Below are 13,237 nucleotides of genomic sequence, written 5' to 3'. Positions count from 1 at the left end.
TATTATTATTATTACTACCATTTTAACACTCAGAAACAAAACTTTTTGTCTTAAACACATTAGTCTTGTGCTAATTTTGATTAGGTTTTGATTAGGTTTTGATTAGGTCCAGCGAATATACATTAAATCAGTTTGATTCACGAAAGTTTTCAGCGAAAGCTTTTCATTGCATATACAATAAATTTCTGAAAGTTGCCCTTGAAAGACTATGGCAACTCGTTTCACCAGATTTCGAACTAGTGTCCAGACAAATTGATCAAATTAGATTTTCCAGGAAAGCAAACGAAAAAATTAGTTGCAGTGACACGTGTTAATGATACTTGACGAACTTACAAAATTTCGAATTACTATCTCCGAGACACATTGACCACGCTGCGGTGAACGAGATAATGCGAGATCCTTTGCTAGTATGGGTTATTGTCAAGGTTAGGGGTAGCTAGAGTCTGGGGAGGTGAGTCGGAAAAAAATCTGTGCGTGCATCACGTGCCAATTCCCACTACCTTGTGTGTTTGGTATTGGTAATCAATTTATCGATACGCACCATCCGCTTGCCCCCACGCATAATTAATAAAGGAACGTGCTCTTGTCTTTACTGGAAATGGGGGAACGCAAAAAGAGGATCGACCGTTTCTGAAGGGAACTACAATTCTATCGTCAGGAGATTGCGTGATCCCTTCCAGCAGGTATGGTAAGCGCAGGCGCAACATTGTGTTTGAAAGAACAGGAAGGACCGCAAGCTTTTAGTATGAAACAGGCTTGCGAGCTAAGACAATGGCGAAGCGGGAGATCATCTCCTCGAATTCTTTGACTAGAGATAGCGACTACAAGAAGGACGTGGACCTCAGCATCGAGTGGAACCGTTGGATCCTGAAGCCGATGGGTGTCTGGCCTGGTTTGCGCCATGTTTCGCCGCTCGAAGTGTGTTTTAAACGGCTGATGAACGTCGTTTGCTACTCTCTAATAAGCTTCCTGTTCGCACCCACTTACTTGTATATGTTGCTCGAAGTAGAAGAATTCTACGAGAAGTTGGTGCTCTACGGACCGTTGATTTTCTGCGTGATGGCCTACGTCAAGTACTATTCGCTGATAGTGCACGCGAATGATATCCGCGAGTGCATCAAATGCATCGAATGGGACTGGAGGAACGTGAGACACTCGGAGGACAGGGGGATCATGGTGGCGAACGCGAATTTCGGCAGACGATTAATGAAAATCTGCTCGTTCTTCATGTTCAGCGGATTCGTGTTTTATAACATCATGGTACCCATAAACGTCGGTAAAATGACGATCGACGGGGGAAACCGTACCTTCATTCCTCTTAGGTTTCCTGTTTCAAAGCTGATTGTTGATACTCAGCATAATCCTACGAATCCGATCTTCTTCTCGATCCAATTCTTTGGAGCGTTCCTAATCCATGCAATTGCGGCTGGGGCGTGCTGCCTGATAGCTGCTTTCGCTGTGCATGCTTGCGGACAAATGCAGGTCCTCATATGCTGGCTGAAACATTTGGTGGACGGCCGAGGTGACATGAGCAATAGTACGAACCGACGGATCGCGAAGATCGTGAGGCAACATGTGAGGATACAGAAGTATGTAAATGGATTTCGCGCCGCTGCTCTGTATAGTAATCAATTTTGTTCGAGTGTAGAGGAATAGCGTATGGTGCTGTTGTTGTAGAAAATGCATGACATCTGTGAAATAGTTATCCCCATTATAGAAGGCTGTACAGTGAGTTCTCGTTACGAGTCAGTTGCGCGGTTCTGGCGAGTGACTCTTAGACGAAAGAGGTACTCGCCGAGCGTCGCATGTGAAATACACAGGGCACGCTGGAAACCTAAGTGTCACATCCGTTTATAAGTCATAAGCCTATGACTACTAACCGATAGTGACAAGAAGACTGAGAAAATCTCCAAATCGTAAGGTTGGCACTGACTCGTAACGAGAATTCACTGTATACCTTCAGGATTTTTGTATTAATGGAATTGAGTGTTTTTCGAAATTTCGTCGAAATTTTTTCACGAAAAGTTATGAATGCCTCGAGAATGCTTTCGTTTTAGAATTTTCTTATTTAAACTTAAAATTCAAGACGAAACAATAGGCCGAACTACAATGGATGTTAAAGGAAGTAAATTAACTATTGATAAACTGAAAATAAATTAACTATTGAAAAAATGAATTTTACGTTCCATGTTCACCATTACAGATTCTTGACTGTGGTGGAGAAAGCACTAACTCAGATATCTCTTGTGGAATTCTTCGGATGTACGGTGGATATATGTCTCCTGGGATACTACATTATTGTGGTATGGATATGAAAGTCAAGCATAATGGGCATAAATTAGGGGTGCATAAAACAATTGATTAGAAACAATTTGTTTATTTGATTCTGTAGAACTCACTCCTCTCACTGATTGTAGACGTGAAAAAGGAGTATTATTTTCAATTTTGATCTATTAAAAAATGTTAGTATTTCATAATAACCGTAGCTACCAAAAAATATAATATACGAAAACTCCTAATAGTAATATATTTTTTATTTACTTTCGGACGAAAAGAATTCTGGGACACCTCTGATTTTTCCGTGTTTCTCAAAATCAACGATATGCATACAAATTTTGTATACAGTGAATTCTCGATATATGTCAACAACATGGGACTTGCCAGCGTCGTGTATCGTGCAGGGGACATACCCGAGCCACGTTATGTTTACACTCCTCGGCGTCCGAGGCCTCTATACCCCGTGGTAGTGGGGATAGTTCCGCGACGTTTATCATCCAGACCTTGGAGACATATATCGAAAAATCACTCTATATATAATTCTATCTTCAGTATCTCTTTAAATGCTTATAGTTCATGAAAGATAAACAGTGATTATACCTTAGCATATTATTAAGTATACAATGCATGCTCCAACATATCTATACACAAAAAAAATTATTAAATAATTGGTTTTGGGAAATTCGAACCATCTAAATGCATCTTATCATTTTGTCGTGAAGTACTTATATATATATTTGTAAATGTTATAGGAGACAAGGGCGAGGGATATGACCGCAGTCGCAACATACGTATTAATACTTGCATCTCTTATCTTCAATATTTTCATATTTTGTTACATAGGCGAGCTGGTCGCAGAACAAGTAAGATTTGAAAAAAGTAATCCACACACCTTCTTCGAAGTAACGTTGTGTAAAGTAATGTTATAGGTACATAAGAGAAAGAATTATAATTAATAATCACGTTCCACCAGTGTAAAAATGTTGGCCAGATGACTTACATGATTGATTGGTATCGATTGCCGGAGAACACGAAACTCAGTGTGGTCCTGATCATGGCGATGTCCAACTCGCCCACGAAACTTACTGCCGGAAGTCTCGTTAAGTTATCGTTGGTCAGCTTCAGCGACGTGAGTATAGTGATTCCCCTCTTCGAGAATCTATAACAGTAATTAACATAAATTCGTTGGGTCAATAGGTTATGAAAACATCTGTAGCCTTCTTGAATATGTTGCGGACATTGACTGACACGCGCGAATGATTCAGTGGAGCGCCACCTGCGCCATATTGGTCTGCGAAATCATTTGTGCTAGTGTATGCCGGTACTATTCTGCTAACAATTCTACGGGAACAATATTTTGAATACTAATATAGATCATTCTATAACATAGTATTGTGTAAGCGTTTCAGTGAGTAGAAAATTAAATATTTTTTAGTATTAGGCATCAAACTGAGAAAAATTAATTGCCGGTAACATTAATGGTAACAATACTTTCCCATGTAAATTAATTTTATATCTGTATGTATATTTTTCTAAACCATCTGGAAGAAATTTGCTTGTTATCCTGAAAAGAATGTCTTTTAATTTTGTGTTCAATACTCCAATAATTAGATACAAAAACATAAAGGATCTTGAATACGATAATGGCGAGGACGATACGCAAATGGAGGCTTTCACTATTTTTTAATAGAAGAATAATTTATGTAATGCATAAGTATTCAATTACATCTTATTAAAGTGATAGAGAATAACTAACATCTTCATTACACCTTATCGTCTACTTAGTAATGTTACTACCATTTTAACCTTCTCAACTCATTAACAAATATACACCAATTTCTTCGATTGACCCTACAGTACCCACAACATAGTTGAGCGGCTCGTACACTAAAGAATTATAAATGATTGCCGTATTTCTTGTTGCAAGAATTCTGAAATACATTTATATTGCCTTAGACAGTTATACTATTACAGAGAGTCCAACGAAAGTGAAAGTATTTTGCCATAATATTGCACGAACTATTGCAAACTATCCTCAATGATAACTTGTAACAATTATATTGCGGAACATTTTGCAAAATGATAATTTTCTCAACCGATTGTAAGGGACACAATCTAAACAACAATGTACTTCTTCTTTTAAGAATTCGAATAAATCGAAAATAATATAACAAAATAATATAACATACATGCATAATATTCGCAGGCTTGTAATAATTTTGATTAGGTGCTCCAGCGAATACACATTAATTCAATTCGATTCGCGAAAGTTTTCAGCGAAAGTTTTTCATTGAATATACAATAAATTTCTCACATGCAACAAATGACAGTTACCCTTGAAAGACTACAGCAACTCGTTTCGCCAGTTTTGAAATAGTGTCCAGACAAGTGAATCAAATCAGATTTTCAACGAAAACAAACGAAAAAATTAGTTGCAGTGACACGTGTTAATGGTACTTAACGAATCTACAAAATTTCGAATAACTATCTCTGAGACACATTGACCGCGCAGTGGTGAAGGAGATAATGCGTGATCCTTTGCTAGCATTGGTTATTGTCAAGGTTAGGGGTAGCTAGAGTCTAGGGATGTGAGTCGAAAAAGAATACGAGCGTGCATCGCGTGCCAATTCCCTCTACCTTGAGTGTTAGGTATTGGTAATCAATTTATCGATACGCACCATCCGCTTACCCGCACGCATAATTCATAAAGGAGCGTGCTCTTGTCTTCGCTGGAAATGGGGAAACGCAAAAAGAGGATCGACCGTTCCTGAAGGGAACTACAATTCTATCGTCACGAGATTGCGTGATCCCTTCCAGCAGGTATTGTAAGCGCATGCGCAACATTGTGTTCGAGAGAACAGTAAGGACCGCAAGCTTTTAGTATGAAGCAGGCTTGCGAGCAAAGACAATGGCGAAGCGGGAGATTATCTCCTCGAATTCTTTGACTAGAGATAGCGACTACAAGAAGGACGTGGACCTGAGCATCGAGTGGAACCGTTGGATCCTGAAGCCGATGGGTGTCTGGCCTTGTTCGCGCCATGTTTCGAAGCTAGAAGTGTTTTTTAACCGGTTGATTAACGCCGTTTGCTACTCCCTAATAAGCTTCCTGTTTGCACCCTGCTACCTGTACCTGACGCTCGAGGTAGAAGAGTTCTACGACAAGTTGGTGCTCTATGGCCCTTTGGTCTTCTGCGTGATGGCCTACGTCAAGTACTACTCGCTGATGGTCCACGCGAATGACATCCGCGAGTGCATCAAATGCATCGAACGGGACTGGAGGAACGTCAGCCACGCGGAGGACAGGGAGATCATGGTAGCGAATGCGAATTTTGGCAGACGTTTAGTGAAAATCTGCTCGTTCTTCATGTTCAGCGGATTCGTGTTCTATTATATCGCGGTACCCATGAACGTCGGGAAAATCATGGTCGAGGGGGGTAACCGAACCTTCATTCCTCTTGTGTTCCCCGTTTCCAAGCTGATCGTCGATACTCAGCATAATCCTACCAATCAGATCTTCTTCTCGATCCAATTCTTCGGAGGCATGCTAATCCATGCAATTGCGGCAGGGGCGTGCTGTCTGGCAGCTTCTTTCGCGGTGCATGCTTGCGGACAAATGCAGGTCCTCATGTGCTGGATGACACATTTGGTAGACGGCCGCGTCGACATGAGCAATACTACCAATGGGCGGATCGCCATGATCGTGAGGCAACATGTGAGGATACAGAAGTATGTAAATGGATTTCGTGAGGTTGCTATAGTGATCAATTTTGTCCGAGTGTGGGGGAATAGAGTGTGGTACTGTGGTTGTAGAAAATGAGTAATATATCTCAGAATTTTAGCCATAGATGACTACTGTTTCGAAGTAGTATGTGAAGAGTTAATCTCTGCTCTTATACAATTATAATGTCACTTTTACTGTCGATTAGAAGTTAATAAAATGCTGAAATTTTAAACAAAGCAGGTTCACCATTATGTGACCATGGGGTAGTTAGTAAGTGAATAAAATATTAAGCTAATGTACAACATCAATTTTACTGGGAATAACAATATACAATACACACACAAAACCTTACTACAAAAGTGAGAAATCTCTCAGACCTCAAAACCCATTTCACTAGAAATAGCCCTATTCTTTGTATGAATTACAATCTCATCATTCTTAACCGGGGACAATTACTTATATATAGAAAGAATCATATGGCTACATTTATATACCGAGAGTTGTTAAAAATTATTAATCACAGCCTCCTTCTGTTACAACTTATTTTTAAACAGTCACTCACTGGTACTCAGTGACTTACTGGTACAGTCACCCTAACTGAAAGTGATGGACACGACATCTGTGAAAAATTTATCCCCATTATCGATGGCTGTCACTCTGACAGTCTTCAGTCACTCTGAAACTCATTGCTGAGCAGTGTATGAAAGTTTTATATATATATTAGCGAAACAATACTCGTCATTAAAAAATTTATTACATAATTCTACTTTATTTTACTTTGCTTGTTCGCCATTACAGATTCTTGACTGTGATGGAAAAAGCACTGACGCAGGTATCTCTTGCAGAATTTTTCGGTTGTACGGTGGACATATGTCTCCTGGGGTATTACATCATTGTGGTATGGATATGATAATGAAACATAACGAAAATAATTAAGGTGTATAAGATAATAATTCTTCCCAAAGTGTAGAACAAAACTTGTTTGATAAGATTCAATCTACAAATAAAAAATCAAACCGATTCAATCTGCAATTTGATCCTTTCATTGAGTAGAATTCATCATGCAAGACTGTATATTACCCACTCCCCTTACTGATTGTAATCATGATCAAGAAATGACAGCTTTACGGTTGATTATTGACTTACTTTCGGATGAAACAAAATTATACGTCACCTCTCATTTTCTCGCGTTTCTCAAAGTCCATTATAATCAATCAAATCATTATAATTATTCAATGATATGTATAAAGATTTTGTACACGTGTAATTCTGTCTTGAGTATCTCTTTAAGTGCTTACAATTCCTGAAAGATAAACAGTGATTATTCCGTTGCCCTTTTATTGAGCATGGAATAAATACTCTGTATAGATCTGCGCATAAAATCTTTGGACCTGATTTTTTTTGGAAAACACGAGAAATCTAAATGTAATTGATGATTTTATTGTAAAGTATGTATTTAATCTTTTGATGTTACAGGAAAGCAGAGCGAAGGATATGACTGCAGTCGTGACGTACGCAATAATACTTTCGTCTCTCGTCTTCAACATCTTCATATTTTGTTATCTAGGCGAGCTGGTCGCTGAACAAGTAAGATTTCACTAACCTTTCTCCATTGAAACGATATGCTTGCCACTGATCAACCGAAAAAATAGTCATCCACACGTTCCTCGATGTAACATTATGTAGAATAATATGATACAAAACATATACAATTATGTTTAACAAACTCGTTACGTCAGTGCAGAAAAGTTGGCCAGATGTCTTACATGATCGACTGGTATCGATTGCCGGAGAACACGAAACTCAGTTTGGTCCTGATAATGGCGATGTCCAGCTCGCCCACGAAACTTACTGCCGGAAGTCTCGTTAAATTATCGTTGGCCAGCTTCAGCGACGTGAGTATAGTGACTCTCCTCTACGTGAATCTACAACAGAAATTAACGTGAACTCGTTGGATCAACAGGTTATGAAAACGTCTGTAGCTTTCTTGAATATGTTGCGCACACTGACTGACGCGAGTGAATAATTCAGTGGGGCACCTGTTGCGCCACAGTGATCTAAGAAACCATTCGTGCCACTATACATCGGTACTATTATGCTGACAATTCTACGAGAAGTATATTTTGAATACTTGTACAGTTTATTCTTTACTCTTTAATATTTCCAAACTTAAAAAAATCATTTGCTGATGACATGGTAATGATACTTTTACAAGTAATGTGGCTGTAAATAAATACGTGTATTTTTCGAAACAATTTGAGGGAAATTTCGGTGCAACATTTTATCCTATTTAATCTACTTGTTGACCTGGAAAGATGATGCTTCCATACTCGAATGATTTAAATCTAAAACTTACAGGACTTTTGTTGAATGCGTGGGCGACAACTATTTTAGGGCGTGTCGTTAACTATTCTTTAATACACTAATAATTTAAGTATTGTACTCTAAAGTAGTACTAATTCGAAGCAAAACGAGAACACATATATTCAAACAGTGATAACTCTTATCTCTTACATCATAAAATCACTCGAGAGGAAAACATTTTATCCTATTTAATGTATTTGTTAACCTGAAAAGATGATGCTTCATACTCCAATGATTCCAATGTTAAAACTTAAAGGACCTCTAATACGTTGAATGCGAGGGCGAGAAGCGTATCGTTAACTATTTTTTAATAAACTAAGAATTTAAGTATTGCGTAAATACTTTACCAAAGAATTTAAGTATTTAAGTATTTACTAAAGAATTTAAGTATTGCGACCGCTCTAAAGTAGTACCACTTCTAAGCAAAACGAGAACAGAGCTTCACATAAATTCAAACAGTGATAACTCTATAGAACGGGATTATAGAAAGTGTTAAACTTGTCACAAACATTAAGTCAACAACTGCAAAATCCCACTTAGTTATCTACCAAAAATCAGCTCCGATACGTTCCAAAAAGTACCATATTATTATAGTATTGTTTCCATAGTATTATTTCCTGCCAGTACACAACAGCAATACTAAACGTAAAAAGAAACACCACTATTGTGACCATTGCGATCACTTCGAGCGAAGGGCTTGCAATGCGTGTCTGCCTGAAAGGTTCAACTTTACAGCCATAAATTGTACCTTCCCCTTCGACGCACCTGTCACGAAGCGAGCGTTCCCTCGCAAACGTTGATCGATCAGTTCGCAATAATTGCAAAAACAAAAGAACGTCGCGCAGGCGCCTGGTCCGTCGTCTCTCCACAATGTGCACTTGCTCATTCAAAACCCGACCTTCGCGAAGCGACCATGGCGAAAGACTATCGCGAGGCGACTCCGAGCAACGCCCAGTATATCAAGGACTACGACTATAGCGTGCAAGTGAACCGTTGGTTCCTGAAGCCGATCGGCATCTGGCCGAGCGGACCGGATGCTAGCAGGTCCAACAGGATCTTCTCGAGGCTGTTGAACGTCGCGTGCCACTCGTTGGTGGTGTTCACGTTCGCGCCGTGCGTCATGTTCATACTGTTCGAAGAGACCAGCCTGGACGCTCGAATTCAGGCGATCGGTCCCATGAGCCACTGGCTGATGGGCGAGCTGAACTACTGCTGCCTGTCCTTCAGGACGAACGACATTTTCCGGTGCATAGAGCACATGAAGACCGACTGGAAGACGATCGAGCGGCCCTCCGATCGGCAACTGATGCTGAAGAACGCGAAAGTTGGCCGATCGATCGCGACCGTAGCCGCGATCTGCATGAACCTCGGCGTCATCTCCTACAACCTCGTCACCGGATTCCAGAAGCTGGAGTTTCGTGTCGGGAACGACAGTTATTCGATGCTCCGGCTGCCATGTCCGTTCTACTCGAACCTGATGGACGTCCGGCACAGCCCGGCCAATGAAATCGTTTACTTCCTGCAACTCGTGTCCGGGCTCATCGTCAACTCGGTCACCGTGGGCGCTTGCGGTATGGCGGGCGTGTTCGCGATGCACGCTTGCGGACAATTGAACGTTGTCACGTCGCAGCTGAAGCATTTGGTCGAGCCGAACGAGGAGCAGACCTTCGCCAAGAAGAAGTTGACCTCCGTTGTGGAACGACATTCGCGGACGTTGAAGTATTGTGTTATGGTATCTACGGGGTGCGAGCGATCTGGTGGTACAGGCAGGTGAATCTATGTGAAAGATTGACACTAGAACTACCGAGCCCTGAACGTGACTTAGACTTATCCATTTATAATAACAGCAAGATTGAATTTGAACAGGTTTCGTACGATTTTTGTGGTAACATGTACTCCAAACTAGAGATATAGTAAAAAATTTCTAGTGAAAACGTTTTCATGGTTTCACTAATCGTGGAAGAAAAAATCATCCACCAGTCATTTTGACTGGTTCGGTAGTTCTAGTGTTAAGTCGAAAAAGAGTGTTTCGTTTTAGAGAAAAATGAGTTCCAAAAATTTTGATGCGCCTGCTGTTAGGTAGGAATAAGCTGGCGCACCTGTTCTTGACCGACCAGTTATAATACTTCCTGCAAATACTGGAGCACCCGAACCTAACGAACCTGCAAACTCATTTTTCTCGAAAACGAAACGTTGAACGAGAAAACATAACTTTTTCGACTTAATTGTTTACCTAGGTTCACCTCCTTACGGCTTGTGCCGCCAGATCGGTCACGCCCTGTATATGCGTTGGATTATTGCAAAAGTTTCTGCTCGATTTTTGAAGTAAAACTGTGCAGGTTTTAGAAAAAATGAATTCACTTGATTGTGAAAACGTGGGGAGGTAATTACTGAAACGGCGGTGATTATAAAGTTGATTAACAAGACTGTTATTTTAAAGAGTTAGTTTAATGAGTTTTATTTTCGAATCGAGCTTTTGCAGTCATCTAATAACAGCGATTAGATATTCATCTAGATTATTAGTACTAGAAGATTAGTACATACTAGATTATTATAATTAGATATTAGATCAGACATCGATATGCTCGATTTATGGTGCAGTGAGGTGGAAAGTATTCGCATCCCCTCAGTTAGCTATTTAACTCATTCCATGCTTTTTTGGAAATTTTATGAGAAGGTTATCAGCAGTATTATTGTAAGATAAGGTAATCAAAAATCTTATAATATATTTTGAAGGTCACGCGAGGGTCCAAGGTGGGGATTAGAAGCTTGCCCCTTTTGTCCTTGAACCATTCCGAGTGTTTTCTCTCCAGGCCCCAACAATACTGATGTCTGTGATATGCAGGATTATATTTATAGTTTTATAATTAATGTTCCGTAAAATTCTCTTTTACAAAAAAAAATACAAGAAAAATATGTCATATAAAATTAAAATTGATTTTTTGATTGCACGCCATAACTACCGTTCCGGTCAAGATATTATAAATTTTATATTTAATTTTTCTGCTTGATGTTCTATCGAGCGGATCATCCAGGGTTCCAATTAGTTTAAGTACACTTTTGACCGCCTCATCCGGCTATATCCTTCATTTTATTTTTTGAGATTGTTGATATCTTATCACTGGACTGCGGATTTTATGCATTTATGGCAAAAATAAATTTCCTACAACGAACCAATACACCGCACCGATAAACCATACACCGTACCAATACATCGCTTACGACATCATAAAATCACTCGAGAGGAAAATAATTTCCTGTTTGGTTCCTGTGTCTGCAATTAATGAAAAGAATTTCTATTTTGCATAAAAATCCGCGGTCTACTTATCACCGAAGAAGACAGTCTTTTTTGCTTAGCTATTTAAACGTTGCTATTTCCAAAGTCTCCTATCTTTGTGTGTGCACGTTGTCAATTACTCTCTTAGTTAAATACGCTCAACTATTGTGCACTATTCACACCTAAGCAATAGCATCGCATTCATTGATGAAAATATTAATTTCAGTTTTGTATGGTATATAGAGAAAATTATGCATCTAATATGTCTCGTCGAGTTAATGGGATGCACGTTGAACATATGTATGCTTGAATACTACATGCTAACGGTACGTTCAACCCTTGAGAACATTAATAACAATGAAACCGTTCGTTGGTAAACATTTTCCCACACCTCCTGCCCAAACCTCTTTTATTTTTACATAGCTAAAAATATGTAATCACTAGACTGCGGACTTTATGCATTTGTGACAAAAATGAGTGGGTGTAATTCAAAACGGTGAAAAGATTAAAAGAGTTTAACAATGTCGATATACTATTTTCATAAAAATTATTAACGAGTAAAATAAATTTGTACTTAGTTCCTATAGATTGCAGTAGATGTACAAAAATTTTATTTTGCATAAAGATCCGCAGTCTAGTAATCACGAATAGCGATTAAAAGATACAGTGTGTCGTATAATTTGAATTTACCTTTACGACTGAAATATTTTTTAATTGCCCAGGAAGACACCACGGAAAGAATGGCCACGTACGCCATCGTTTACGTGTCCATGATCTTTAACACCTTTATATTCTGTTACATCGGCGAGAAGCTGACGGTGCAGGTAAATCCAGCGACCGGAGGCAAATGAAAAAACTTGAAATATCTGAAAATATCATTTCACTTTTTTCGCAACAGTGTCTACAGGTGGGGGAAAAAGCGTACATGACACAGTGGTATCGTTTACCTCATAAAACTGCAGCTGGACTGACGTTAATGATCTCGAGATCTCGAATGGTAACCAGGATCACTGCTGGCAAGCTGTTACCGATATCCATCTCGACGTTCGGCGACGTGAGTATGGCGGATCGAAGGAAACTCCATTTTCGTCTTTCTGAAACACAATTATCCCCACATGTGCCATTCCCGTGCTTTCTTTTCAGGTATTCAAAACGTCCTTCCTGTACTTCGACATGCTCCGCAGACTTACGATGTAAAACGTTACATTGCTTAAAAATCACACCAGCACGTTACACGTAGGAACGCAAAATTCTGAAGTAGAGAAACTCGCAAAAGAACGTCGCGTGTTTTTCCGTGAAATTTCATTTCTGACAGTCTCAACGGACATGTACTTGAATAAATGAATTAACCAAAATGTATACAACAAGATCAAGGCGCAGGGACACTGCTCAGAAACGTAGGCTTATTATTTAAAATTGCTCCTGTTCTTCATTCCAATCCGCGTGTATGAAAACGACCGCTCACACTGCGTCAACGCGCACCAAAGTTCACGACCCGAGCGCAACTTGTATCGTTTGCGGAAGTAGGCAGTTAGAACACAAAGAAACCCAATTCGGAACAGTAATTGCACGCGGAAGTTCGAAACTGTTGCGCTCTG

The 13,237-nt window shown here is 39.6% G+C and overlaps 2 protein-coding genes across 2 annotated transcripts; both read left to right on the top strand.

Moving 5' to 3' along the window:
- Window positions 1-402: 402 nt before the first annotated feature.
- Window positions 403-11,897, top strand: LOC143352229 (uncharacterized). The gene is made up of 15 exons (XM_076784557.1): window positions 403-1,589; window positions 2,204-2,303; window positions 3,030-3,140; window positions 3,251-3,406; window positions 3,475-3,527; window positions 4,135-4,159; window positions 4,205-4,271; window positions 4,790-4,839; window positions 4,988-5,102; window positions 5,169-6,003; window positions 6,797-6,896; window positions 7,475-7,585; window positions 7,738-7,893; window positions 7,962-8,085; window positions 11,883-11,897. Exons 1-14 carry the CDS (start codon window positions 772-774, stop codon window positions 8,022-8,024), a joined length of 2,760 nt encoding a protein of 919 aa, XP_076640672.1. The 5' UTR covers window positions 403-771; the 3' UTR covers window positions 8,025-8,085; window positions 11,883-11,897.
- Or26 (odorant receptor 26) lies at window positions 9,031-13,151 on the top strand. The gene is made up of 5 exons (XM_076786057.1): window positions 9,031-10,081; window positions 11,866-11,965; window positions 12,362-12,463; window positions 12,538-12,693; window positions 12,783-13,151. Exons 1-5 carry the CDS (start codon window positions 9,276-9,278, stop codon window positions 12,834-12,836), a joined length of 1,218 nt encoding a protein of 405 aa, XP_076642172.1. The 5' UTR covers window positions 9,031-9,275; the 3' UTR covers window positions 12,837-13,151.
- Window positions 13,152-13,237: the final 86 nt, after the last annotated feature.

This window comes from Halictus rubicundus, chromosome 3, assembly GCF_050948215.1.
Source record: "Halictus rubicundus isolate RS-2024b chromosome 3, iyHalRubi1_principal, whole genome shotgun sequence".
Taxonomy (NCBI): domain Eukaryota; kingdom Metazoa; phylum Arthropoda; class Insecta; order Hymenoptera; family Halictidae; genus Halictus; species Halictus rubicundus.
Note: the sequence above shows the minus strand (reverse complement) of the source record. Positions and strands in the feature narration are given on the sequence as shown.

Bases quoted from the DNA above. Each gene is read 5' to 3' on its own strand.
- Or26 (XM_076786057.1), top strand. From the start codon at position 9,276: ATGGCGAAAGACTATCGCGAGGCGACTCCGAGCAACGCCCAGTATATC. The intron at 10,082-11,865 runs GTATTGTGTTAT...TATTAATTTCAG, and splicing joins CGACATTCGCGGACGTTGAA to TTTTGTATGGTATATAGAGA. The intron at 11,966-12,361 runs GTACGTTCAACC...TTAATTGCCCAG, and splicing joins TTGAATACTACATGCTAACG to GAAGACACCACGGAAAGAAT.
- LOC143352229 (XM_076784557.1), top strand. From the start codon at position 772: ATGGCGAAGCGGGAGATCATCTCCTCGAATTCTTTGACTAGAGATAGC. The intron at 2,304-3,029 runs GTATGGATATGA...TAAATGTTATAG, and splicing joins TGGGATACTACATTATTGTG to GAGACAAGGGCGAGGGATAT. The intron at 4,272-4,789 runs GTATTTTGCCAT...TTGACCGCGCAG, and splicing joins AGAGTCCAACGAAAGTGAAA to TGGTGAAGGAGATAATGCGT.